Raw genomic sequence first — 12716 nt, forward strand, 5'->3', positions numbered from 1 at the left:
TGTGTGTGGATTTGGATTGGATCCTTTCAACATGTTCCTTCCTATATTATGTGAAAGAAAAGGATATGGAATCAAATTTGATGGATTATATCATAGTTATTTCTGTCTTTTTGTCGTGACCAAAGAATTAATTGAACATAAAAGAATTCAGAGTCAAATCTCACGTAGGGTTCATTATTATTTAAAATAAGGAATTTGGAATGACATTGAATTGATTTAGATTTAAAATAATTTAGAAGACAACTTTTACACCAAATTTTACCGGACAGAAGTAAAATCAAATCATTTTTAATTTAATAACTTTAAAAACAAGTGATTTTGTTTCAAAATTAAATCAATCACTTATATGTGGAGTTTGAACTCGTAGAAAAATGCATGGCCAAAAACAGAAGATGATGTAAAAATGGCTGAATAAGAAGAATGACAGAGTGAGAATAATGTATTTAAAGGGAGATCTCATGTCTGCAGTGGGGGTTGGGAATACCCGTACTCTATGATCAAGGAAAAAAAATATCTGTAAAAGAAAATGAGAATAGGCTACTCCGAGGTTTGAGCAAAGTTGCACTTTGACTGCTTAATTCTCGGATCATTATGTAATGAATCATCATACAATAATAATTTTTAATTACAATGTGTTTTTGGCCATGCATTTTTCATCGTGTTCAAACTCCGCATGCACTGGAGATCTATTCCTCGTACTCGTACAAAAGGGCAAGTGTACTATTTCCCTTGATTTAACAAGTCAACATAAGAAAATGCATTTGCATACTACGTGCCAGTAGTAACAACTTTGACCGTGCCATAGTGTTTGAAACCATACCTTAAAATTCTGTTACTCTTCCGTTGTTCTCTAGCACTCAAATATTGTATTTTCATTTTTTCTTACAAAGAGAGCAAAAGTAACATATAGGAACAAGCACTGAAGAAGACAAATTAGATAGCTAGCTAGGGGTTTCACAATGCGTTGGTCTTCCTTCTACCACACAGCCTCCAGGGTTTTCAATGAGTATCCATCATGGTCCAAGTCTGTTGTTGTATGCACTGTCATCAGGTCTAACATACTCTCAAACGTTCTTGCATTTTTTTCTTCTTCAATATGTTGTGTTCTAGTCCAACTCTACAACAACTTGTTCAATATAAAAAAGGGGGTCTTTGTATATGTCGGGTGAGAAATTATTATATAGACCAGAAATATGTAGTTTTGGTCAATCTTTACATGACATATAATCATATTTTTGAATTTATAAGAAAAAAGTTAATAACATATCATATGAAGATTCGTTAAGACTACATGATTCTAAATCTTGTAATAATTTTGGCATTGTAACAACATTATGTGTGGAATAAAGCGTACTTGGTGAAGGTGGCAATGGAGTGACATATTTGGTGGTTTAACATCGTTACCTTGTCATGTCTGCTCAAGAAATTGGTTGCAGATCTCGTGAAGTATCTCATATACTTGGATTGGATAAGACTTTGTTATTTTCGTCGACTTTGTCTGTGTTGATATAATCTTTATTTAACGGAAAATTAAATTGTTACTCTAAACATTATGAATTTACATCAACAATATAATTAGATTCACGTTTTATATATATACTAAAAAGTTGTTTAATTTACGGTAGACAAGAGTTATACCAGTAAAATCAATTAATATTTTTTTTGTTAGTACGTAACAAATTTTAGTGAGTGATTGATCTTCTTATAAGTAGTTTGGTATTGGATTTTCTTTTTGTCCTAGTTTTTGTTTCATTTTATATTTATCTCTTTCTTTATTGGGTTAAGCAGTAGTGGAGGTCTAGTGGCATATTGCGATGCCAAACCAGAATATGCTAATCAAAGTCAAAAAAAGAAGGTGGTGGTGCTTGGAACTGGCTGGGCTGGAACCAGTTTTTTGAAAAACATGAAAAGCAACTCCTATGATATTCATGTGGTTTCACCACGTAACTACTTTGCATTCACTCCATTGCTACCAAGTGTCACGTGTGGCACAGTGGAAGCAAGGAGCGTCGTTGAACCGATTCGCAGTATCACACGAAAGGTATTCCCTTAGATAATACTATCTCTTTTCCTCATTATAAGAAACAAGTTATAATAAATCGATTAGCAAGATATAATAAATTGATTAGCAAACACCAGAAGGTATTCCCTTAGATAGTACTATCTATGTTCTTTATTATAAGAAATAAGTTGTAGTGTATTTAAACTATAACTTGTTTCTTATAAATAGGAACAAAGATATAGTATTGCATAGTGTATTTGCTTCAAAATTATATTTTAGTCGAACCATAGTTATAGTACATACACTTACTTACAAGGAGAAACTGTGTCAACAGAGCGGTGTAAATATTCATTTCAGTGAAGCTGAATGCTATAAGATCGATAACAAGAACAACAAAGTTTATTGCCGTGCTAGTAAAGACAAAAAGTTGGGTGGCCAAGAAGACTTTTCCATTGATTATGATTACCTGGTAATAGCCATGGGAGGCCGTTCTAATACCTTCAACACACCTGGTGTTCAAGAGCATGCCCATTTCTTGAAGGTATATATCTTTTATAGTAGCAATTCCTTATATGGTTTTATTATTATTATTCTCCAAATAGAAGTTTCACCAAGGCGACCTATATTAATGTTTAATGTAAACTAGCACCAGATGTAATTAAGAATTGTATATATGTTTTGTTCTATCTTATCTAGGAGAAATTATTGTATGGTCTAAGACTTCATGTGTTCATAGTCTCCCATTTTTGTGCGACACATAATCGAGATTTTCAATGTACAAGAAAGAGTTAATAACATGGATAAAACTTAGATACAATACCTAAAGTATTGTTTGTTCTGTTCTTCAATTAGAATTAGAGTCTTGTCTCGGTAATAAGCATAATAAAAGTCTACATTAAAGGATGTCATGGATTACCGAAGTGAATCTTTAATTCTTATTGGAGAACAGTAAAAAACAACACACAAGATATTGTATCTAAGTTTTTTCCTTATAACATTCAATTACGTGTAACGTGGAGATTGATAAAGAGTATGGTGATCCTGGATCATGTAACAATTTCTGCTTTTCCAGGTGTGCATGTGAGTGTATTCATATGAAAAAAGGATCCTTTTAATTAGATGATATGCTAAACTAAACTTAAACTACTCTTGATGCTCTCTGAAGGAAGTGGATGAAGCTCTAAAAATTCGTCATACAGTGGTTGACCTTTTTGAAAGAGCTAGCCTTCCTTCTTTACCAGTGGAAGAGAAGAAAAAACTTCTGAGTTTCGTAGTTGTTGGTGGTGGTCCAACTGGGGTAGAGTTTGCTGCTGAGCTTCATGACTTTGTGCTTGAGGATATGGCTAAGTTATATCCTTCCCTTAAAGACTATGTGAAGATTACTCTCCTGGAGGCAGGCGATCATATCTTAAACATGTAATATATTTTTTCTTCTTTATTAGCATATAAAGATTAGGACAAAACTTAGATACAGTTTCATAATAAGTGCTTTTAGTGTTGTTGTTCAATTAGAATTAGAATTTCATCTCAGTAATCTATGATGACCTTTAATGCAAATCTTTATTACTTGGAATACCGAAGTGAAACTCCTATTCTGATTGGAGAATAACACCAAAAACACCTGTGAAATTGCATCTAGGTTCTTCATTGCATGATTGGAGTTACGATGAACATGTGAAAATTTAAAAATTGTTTTGGATGAGACATATTTTCACTCTAATAAAGCATCCTCTTTTTTCCATCAACAATTTTACCTCTTTGTTGTTTAGATGTGAGAGTCTATGATATAATCCCTTGGTTCATTGCAGGTTTGACAAGAGAATTACAGAATTTGCTGAACAAAAGTTTGCCAGAGATGGCATTGATGTGAGGTTGGGATCTATGGTTGTCAAAGTTGGTGAAAACGAAATCACTGCCAAAGAAAGGTCAAGTGGACAAATTGTTTCTATACCTCACGGAATGGTAGTTTGGTCAACTGGTATTGGTGCTCGCCCTGAAGTAGTTGAATTTATGAAGCAGCTTGGCCAGGTTTGTTTCTCACAATCCAAAGGCAAAATTTAGAAGTAAGTCATAGTCAGTGTTTAAATTTTGCTAGCATTGAAGAATTCTTTATGTGACAGGTTAATAGACGTGCACTGGTCACTGATGAATGGCTAAGGGTGGAAGGATCTGACAACATCTATGCTCTAGGCGATTGTGCTACTATAAATCAACGTAGAGTTATGGTAGGTGGAATCTATGCATTGTGCATTCTATAAGCTTCTTTTTTTTAACCTATGCTCCTTCATTTAGCCTATAATGTGATGTGATTATGGAAGGAAAATAGTATCAGGCTATTATCAGCTAGTAGCTACCACATTATGTAAGTGTGAGTAAAAATTTCTACATTTGATAGATATGAACATGTTGAGTATCAGGCTATTTCCTAACACTTGTTGACTATTGATTAACCATTGACATCAAATGTTACTTTTGCTAGGAATCATTGACATTTTAACAACACATCATGGTGCTGCAGTGATCTGCTATTTCTTTAAGTTCTAATGTAACTTTTTTCTCTTTGTGTGTCATGGTTTTAACAGGAAGATATAGCCGTGATATTTAGCAAGGCTGACAAGAACAATTCTGGAAAATTAGATCTTCAAGAATTTAAAGAAGTTGTTGGCGACATTATTGACAGGTATCCACAAGTGGACATTTATTTAAAGAAGAACCAAATGAAAGACATGGCCAGCTTGCTAAAGAAATCTCAAGAAAGCAATATTATAGTGGACATTGAATACTTTAAAGAAGCCCTTTCCAAAGTAGACTCTCAGATGAAAAATCTTCCTGCAACAGCTCAGGTACATGTATAACATATACCACTTAAGGGCACTGGTTAAGAAATTGAAAGATGGAAGTTTTATTGAAAATTATAGGAAAATGCATTTTTGTGCATTCGAATAAAATACTTTTCCCTTTTACTTCTCTATCCAGTGCTCTTACTTATAAGTTGAAACTTTTCCTACTTATAAACTAGGGGTTATGTTACGTATGCTTTGGTCCTTTCAACTTTGAATCATTATAGGTAGCTGCACAACAAGGAGTCTATCTTGCAAACTGTTTCAACCGCATGGAGGAGTGTGAGAAGTATCCAGAAGGCCCTCTCAGGTTCAGGGGAGTTGGACGCCATCGGTTCCGTCCCTTCAGGTATGTGAGAAATTATTATATGATTCAAGACTACTATGATTCCTGTGAATATCTAAGTGACATGTAACCATGTTTCATGAACTCTTTCTAAATTAAAAAAACAATTGGTCAGGACTTTGAACATGTGAGAGGCTTCGACTATGTAATGATCTCTCTATGTATGGAGATGCTTTGCATTGTACAATTTAATCAAATTCCAAAGTAACCAAATACTTTATAAAGGGTATTGTTAGCATAACCAACTAGCAACTAGGGTTAACTGCAAATAAAGAACAAAAGTATTAGGGGATTCTAAAATCTAAACTATGCTAATTCATGTGACATAAAGTACGGTTAATTTAGTTAAATAAATAGTTTATGGTTAATGTGTTTGTAATTCACCATAAAGTAAACAAATGGTTAAATTTAAGTGCTCGATTAATTTTGCGTGTGTAACCAAAATGGTGCATGATTAACTGAAATAGTATGGATCAACAACTTGAGGTCTAACTCTTAATTTCATTATTTATTTATTGAAAGGTACAAGCATTTGGGACAATTTGCTCCTCTAGGAGGAGAGCAAACTGCAGCTCAGCTTCCAGGAGATTGGATTTCAATTGGTCAGAGCACCCAGTGGCTATGGTATTCGGTGTATACAAGGTAATCTATTCAACAAACTCGTAAAATATATTTTTAGTCCCTTAAAATATTAATTTTAGTCTCTATAAAAATTTAAGAAGTATTTAGTCTTACATTTATTCAGAAACACCGCTTTTTAGTCCTGATAAAGGACAAACAAAAACCATATTACTTTTGGTAAATTTAGAGACTAAAATGGTACTATTAAAATTTCCAATAAACTAAAACCAATTATTCGAAATATTTGGAGGGATAGAGAACATATTATACTCAAAATTATCATAGAGGCTTAGTGTTAGTACTTAGTATGTTTCCATCTTCTAACGATTCCCAAAACATGCAGCAAACAAGTGAGCTGGAGGACAAGGTTTTTGGTGGTTGGTGACTGGGGAAGGCGATTCATATTTGGAAGGGACTCAAGTAAAATCTAAGATCTCATTGAAAGCTAAGGCCTACTTCATATAGATTTCTTGGCACAGCAGAGTAAATGATCCACAAAAAATAGAAAGAAAAAAATGTGTTTTTTTTATGCAACTTTCTTTTTCTCTTTCTCCCTATCTTATAGTATATTAATTGTAATTGATAAACAACCTTATGTTTTGAATTGGTTTTGGTTGCCAAACAAAAAAGATCACATTTACAGGGTCCACTTCATCTTGTGCAATAAATCAGTTTAGAGTTTTGAAAAGCTTATATGCTGCTAGTTTACCAGACACACTGAAACTCAACCCACAAATTATAAAATAATAAATTTTGCATTGCAACTAAACCATTTTTCAGGGGTTTTTCTAGTCCAGATCATAATGTGGTAAGACGGATATGCGATGCATTATTGGGCCATCAAATAAGGTGTAGTACAGTCTGAAAAGTAGTGTTGTTTGTTAAGCATCTTTAATTTGTAGGGAAGGACAGTTAAACGTGAATGATGCCTTTTTAAAAAGAAAAATATATTGTACCTGTACAACAAATCTGTAGAATGATGAAATAGGAAAAAAAAACGGCGAAGATAAATGTTTAAATATGCTTTTAATCTTTGAAAATAATACGATTTTTTCATTTGATTTTTATAAGAAAGAATATTTTTAATTTATACATTTATTAATGTGACACAATTTGATCTAAAAGGTATGAGATGAATTATCCTCACTTATATATTTTAACTTGATTTTATTTTTAACTGAGATATTATTTTTAACTGAGATAGAAATTAGGTTTTATGTTATTTTTAGTCTTTACTAAATTAAAGACTAAACCCACATCTATGATTTTTTAAGAATTAAAAAGCAATAAAACTTTATAAAAATAAAAATCCTGATATTTTAAGGAATAAAAATATATTTAATTTTAAAATAAATAATGTGATAATGAGGGATAAAAAAGTATTTGTTTGCAAGTTATATATAAAAAATTAATATAACAGTTAAAAAAAATTGAGATAAACAAGTAGACAAACAAGTATGGTTAAAGTTGATAATCCACGCTAATCCCAAAATCTTGATAGCGATATCAAATCTCAGATGTCATGCTTCTAACATAATCCTAATATAATCCAGAAATCTCCCAACACCCATCCTAGTTAATAAAGATCACCAACTACACGATTTTAAAAATCCCTTGAATTAAACAAAACTAATTTCATACTAAAATCGATTGCTTCTTCAAGGCATGGCCAATCATCATGTTGCATTATATTGTAAGTATTTTTCCTGATTATTTTTTTCTTTCAATTTTACGAACTTTGCTTAGAAATTACTCTTACTCCGTAATTGGGAAATCGAAGTCCAATAAGTTCTATACATCTTAAAATTTACAAGTTAATCCGCAAAAATAAAAAAAAAACTTACAATTTACAAGAAGAAAGCTGAAAATAAAAAAGGGTTGCAAATTGAGTGTGGTAGGACGCGAAGCAGAGGATACTAGCTAGCCCTGGACCCAGCAACTGAAGTACATAACTTTCCGAAGAGACTCGTCGGTGTGGCCATGCTTATCCTCCACCACCACGTCACTCTTCGCGGCGGGTCTAAGCTCCGACAAGTCTCCGGCGGAGAACACCCGTCGCCGGCTGTTTGGGGAGTGGCCCTCCGCCGCGGCCACGGTTGTCGGCATCCAAAGGCGGAGCAAGTAACTCATCTCTTTATGGTTTTTGTTTTGTTGTTTTCGGAGTGGTGGCACGTTGTTGGGGACGAGGAAACTGAAAGGGGGTGTGAGACAGTGAGTGTGTCTTTATAGACGAAACAGGGGGCAGTAGTGGTTTTGCATATGCAGCTAAATGTAAAAGGGTGGTTTTGCTAGTAATGGTGGGGCCTTCTCTTTACTTGGATATTGGAGACATGCATCCAATCTAACACAAAATACACTACAATACTATTTTGGACAATTTTTTAAATAGGTTGGAATTTATTAAGGATTAGGAAACTAAGTGGGTTACTAAATTTATTTAACAAATTACATTTATTTGATTATCTATACATTTGTACATACATTAGATAAAGGACCTAATGATTAGTTAAAGTGGTAGGATTTAGACTCCTTCAGCTTGTGATCAGGGGATTAATTTTTGACTGATGCATTTGGAGAAATCATTATTGAGAAGGAGTAATTTACTTATGATTGTAAGTAGATTTTTTTGGAAGAGTTTAAAAAATTCCAGTGAACAACCATGATACTTTTTTGCAATTAAATGCACAGAAAAAAATACATAAAATATAAATTACAAGTAATAGAATACTCCTTAGTCCTTATTTTTTAAAATAAGTGTTAGATTTGAAAAGAAAATTGTGTTACAATAAATGTTATGTTAATTTTTTTAATGTAATATTGATTTTTTTTCACTAATACTTCTACTAACTATCACTTTGACTTTTTAATATAATATTAATAATAAATTTAATTTTGTAAAATTATTACTTTTTTTTATCTATTTATTGGTTTTTATTTATATAAAATAATCTAAGATGATACTTATTTTAAAATAAAAAGAATATTATTTTAATTTAATGAATAATTTTAAGTTCAAATTTAGATATATAATTACACTAAATACTCAAATAAAAAAATTATCGCTGATATTGATTTCATTTGACTCACCTCTTATAACACTATTGTTACTCATAAAAGATATTCACATTTAATTTCCATCTTTTTGTAAACTTTATTCTTTGACTACTTTAAACCATTAATTACTCCATTCTGATCTTATTTTCTCAGTTTTTATTCAACACATTTAATGTAATAAAATTTATATTTTTTTATTTAATCTCATTTTCTTTATTCAGTCTCTCACATGCATTTTTCTTTTATTTTTTTCATAGTTTCTTATAAAATAAATCACGATTCTTGTTTTAAAAATACATACCAAGGTCACATTAATCTTTAAAACTAAAAAAATTTAAAATAAACTCCTAAAATTTGAAGTTATTTTATGACTTAATTTTCAATTTAGTTCCCAAATTATTTTAAATCTCTAAATCTTTTTTTTAACATGATTCATATCTAAATCTCTAAACTTAATAATTTATTTTCATTAATTTTTGTCCTTACTTAATATTATTATTTAAGTCCCACGTATCAATAGTGCTAAAAAATGATTTTATTTATTACTGATTCAAAAGTTAAAACTAACATTAATTACTAATTTTTAAGTATATCCTTATGTATATTTAATATCACAATATTTAATATATTTATTATTAAAAAATACTCAGAAACTCTAAAACAACAATTGTTTTAGAAAAAAAAAATAGAAAACTTAATAAAAAGAACCATTAAAAAATGTATTTGACTGTGAAACTGAAATAAATATAGTATCAAACTCAAAAGATTGGAATGGAGATGTAGAATGAGAGGCAGTGAAGTGAGTAATAAGAGTAACAGGTGGCGGGCTTATCCGAAGAGATATGGATGAGTCACATAGGTAGTGGGCCAATTAAAACCCTACACCACCTACTAACTTCACCTTCTGTCTCTTTCTTTTCTTCCTTCCTATCAATCTTTATTTTATTTTTATGCTACCATGCTAACGGATAAGGTTTAAAAAGGGTAATAAAAACTTGTCTAGTTTTATATTTGTGTTTCTTATATGGAAATATCTTTAACTACATTAGCCTCCCTAGTGTATTAACGAGCTGTGTTTAAAATTCTAGATTTTAATTAGAATATATACTATAAAAAATTTATAATATAATATAATCATGGATTATCTATACTATTAATAAAAGAAATATAATATACTTTTTTGGTGTTCATAAATTTTGCACAATTTAATCCCTTTTTTTTATTATCAGTTTTTAATCTTTTATTACTATTCTAATAACTACTCACTACTACATGTGTTTTGTAAGTTATTTTTGTTTTAACTTCTATTTTTTTTCTTTTTATTTTTGTTTAAAATATGCAAAGGCTCCCCCCCTAATTGTATAATAAAATTAATGTTTTTTTTTCAATAATTGTGTTAAAAGTTATATGTTATATGTGTGGCAATTTTAATTAGTTAATTTTGTAAACAAATTTTAACCCACACTGTATTAAAATTAATTTCAAAATTTTAAGGCTGTGGAAAAAATTATTAGAGGGCTTAGTCAAATATAAATCTTCAATTATTCCTTAAATTATTTTTAATTTTTAAACTATTTATCAAAGTCTTATATTCAAATGATTCTAACATTTTATTCTCGATAAATAATATGGTTAGTTTATTTAATCTATATATATTGTAATATAATTGATATTAACCATTTTAAATTCAAAAAAATATTTTTTACCAGTATCAATAATTATAAATTAGCATTGTGTAATGATTTACGTAAAAATTAACATTGAAATGTTAAAACTCTTCATTCTTCCTCAACAATTACTCATTTTTACCATGAAAAATTGTTTTTCAAGTAAGAGTTTGATTTAGGTAAATGTACATAACTATTTTGAAAAGAAAATATACATCTATATATATAAAAATATTTACAATCAGTTAGTTAAAAATCATTCTAGTAATGATTACAAAAAGATGACAATCTCATCATGTATGAAAAATTATATTTAGATAGCAATGCAAAAGATATTAACACTATATATAACAACATTTTAATTAATTCTTTCTTATCATTGAACTCATAAGTCAATTGACATATAATTATTTTAATTTAATTAGTTTTCTTAAATTCAAGTCCTACATATGTAGTTATATTAAATGTTTAGAAAAAAATTATTGTTTATAATAGTCCTATTTGGTTCAAATTAATAAAATTACCTCCTATAAAAAAGCAACACATATAGACTTCTATCAATAATATTTCTTCAAATAATATAGTAACCGAGAAATTATTAACTAGTTCAAGATTATCACATTATTTATGATTATGACTAATAATCATGTTACACATGAACAATCAAATATATATTTACTAATTCTCTAATAATAATTAATTGTGTTATCTCTTAATTTAAAAAATCTTAATCAATTTAAAATATTAAATTATTTATGTGCTACATAATTATTGATAAGAATTATAAACAACATGATAATTCTAAATCACCAAATAATTTCCTATTAGACAATTATCTTAATGGTCTATTTATACACATGACATGCTTAAGCCTCCATCCAGTTTAGTTGGAGAAATTAATAAAATATAAGTTTGAACTAAAATTAATTAAATATTAATTTAGAATTTAGTTTTGTTTTATATGCAATGACAACAATGAGATAATGTAAGATTTCATGCAAGCTATCCAAACTTTCCACTACTAAGTTCAGTGGCGGAGTTTCACTAATTAACTTGAGGGGGCCAAAGTAATAAATAAAATATTTATATATGCAAAATTTATAATATGTAATTATATTAATTTGTTTCCATAAAAAAATTGTATTAAATTGTGCTCATATATAAATCATTAATATAATATATACTGCCTAGTTCAAGATTTTGCTATGAGAAATACAATATATATGAAATAAAACTATACAACAGTATGGAAAAACCAAATACATCTACTCAGAGTACTGTTATTTATTCTTTCAAATGCTTAAAAGCATTAATAATTAAATCAGAATTAAACTTTTTGTTAGTTTTTATGCTTGATTGTTGTACCTTTTAAAAAAATTACCCTAAATTAGTATGAAAATAACTATATAACTCAGAAAAAATAAAATAACAAGAAAGTAATGAAAAATACCAACATGTTAAATTAATCGATAGATAAAAGGAATTTTAACACATTTTATTGTAATCTAAATATATTTATTAATATAATATAATATAATATGAAAAGGTTTTGCTGCTTTTGTGCGTTTAAATATTAATTTTGCAAGTCGATTAAATCTGCATGTTATAAAATTATATATCATATACATTTAAGGGGGCAATTTTATTTACTTTTTTAACATAAAAAACTAATCTCCAATGACATAATAACTCCACCACCTTTACGTTCCTACTTGTTCTTTCGAGCCAGCGTAAATATCACAGCAATATAATCTCCAATGACAAAAAACTGACACCATATATGTCACTGGCTCGCCACGTTTGCCAAAGAAGTTAATTAACATAATGTAGAGCAAAACATTATTGAACCTGTATAATTGGTTGCCTTGTATAAATATTAATGTTAGGAAAAAAAAATCTTTGGGGCTCATGGCTCCCCTATCCCTTCTAAGATGCGTCTCTGACTAAGTTGATCCTAGTGGATTATTTAAAATTTAGTAATTAAACTATATTCTTATTGAATTTTTATTAAATATACATTAGATTCTTAGGACAATATAGACGAGACAATTATATGCTAGTATATGTAAAAGTATTACGACTAAGAATAATTAAAACTAACAAGTATTATATCATCACATCTATATAGAGATTTTTATATATATTTATATAAAGCAAAGAGAGTGATTATGATATATACATGAGCA

The 12716-nt window shown here is 29.4% G+C and overlaps 1 protein-coding gene across 1 annotated transcript; it reads left to right on the plus strand.

Annotated features, from left to right (window-relative positions):
• Positions 1-959: 959 nt before the first annotated feature.
• Positions 960-6873, plus strand: LOC100820044 (external alternative NAD(P)H-ubiquinone oxidoreductase B3, mitochondrial). The gene is made up of 10 exons (XM_041016185.1): positions 960-1051; positions 1789-2041; positions 2337-2543; positions 3156-3418; positions 3811-4030; positions 4123-4227; positions 4585-4845; positions 5070-5191; positions 5711-5830; positions 6153-6873. The coding sequence occupies exons 1-10, from the start codon at positions 960-962 to the stop codon at positions 6238-6240; spliced, it is 1731 nt and encodes a 576-aa protein (XP_040872119.1). The 3' UTR covers positions 6241-6873.
• The last annotated feature ends 5843 nt before the right edge of the window (positions 6874-12716 follow it).

This window comes from Glycine max, chromosome 6 (assembly GCF_000004515.6).
Source record: "Glycine max cultivar Williams 82 chromosome 6, Glycine_max_v4.0, whole genome shotgun sequence".
In the NCBI taxonomy this organism is placed as follows: Eukaryota; Viridiplantae; Streptophyta; class Magnoliopsida; order Fabales; family Fabaceae; genus Glycine; species Glycine max.

Coding starts and splice junctions, on each gene's coding strand:
- LOC100820044 (XM_041016185.1), top strand. CDS start 960: ATGCGTTGGTCTTCCTTCTACCACACAGCCTCCAGGGTTTTCAATGAG. Junction 1,052..1,788: donor GTTGTATGCACTGTCATCAG/GTCTAACATACT, acceptor TGGGTTAAGCAG/TAGTGGAGGTCTAGTGGCAT. Junction 5,192..5,710: donor CATCGGTTCCGTCCCTTCAG/GTATGTGAGAAA, acceptor ATTTATTGAAAG/GTACAAGCATTTGGGACAAT.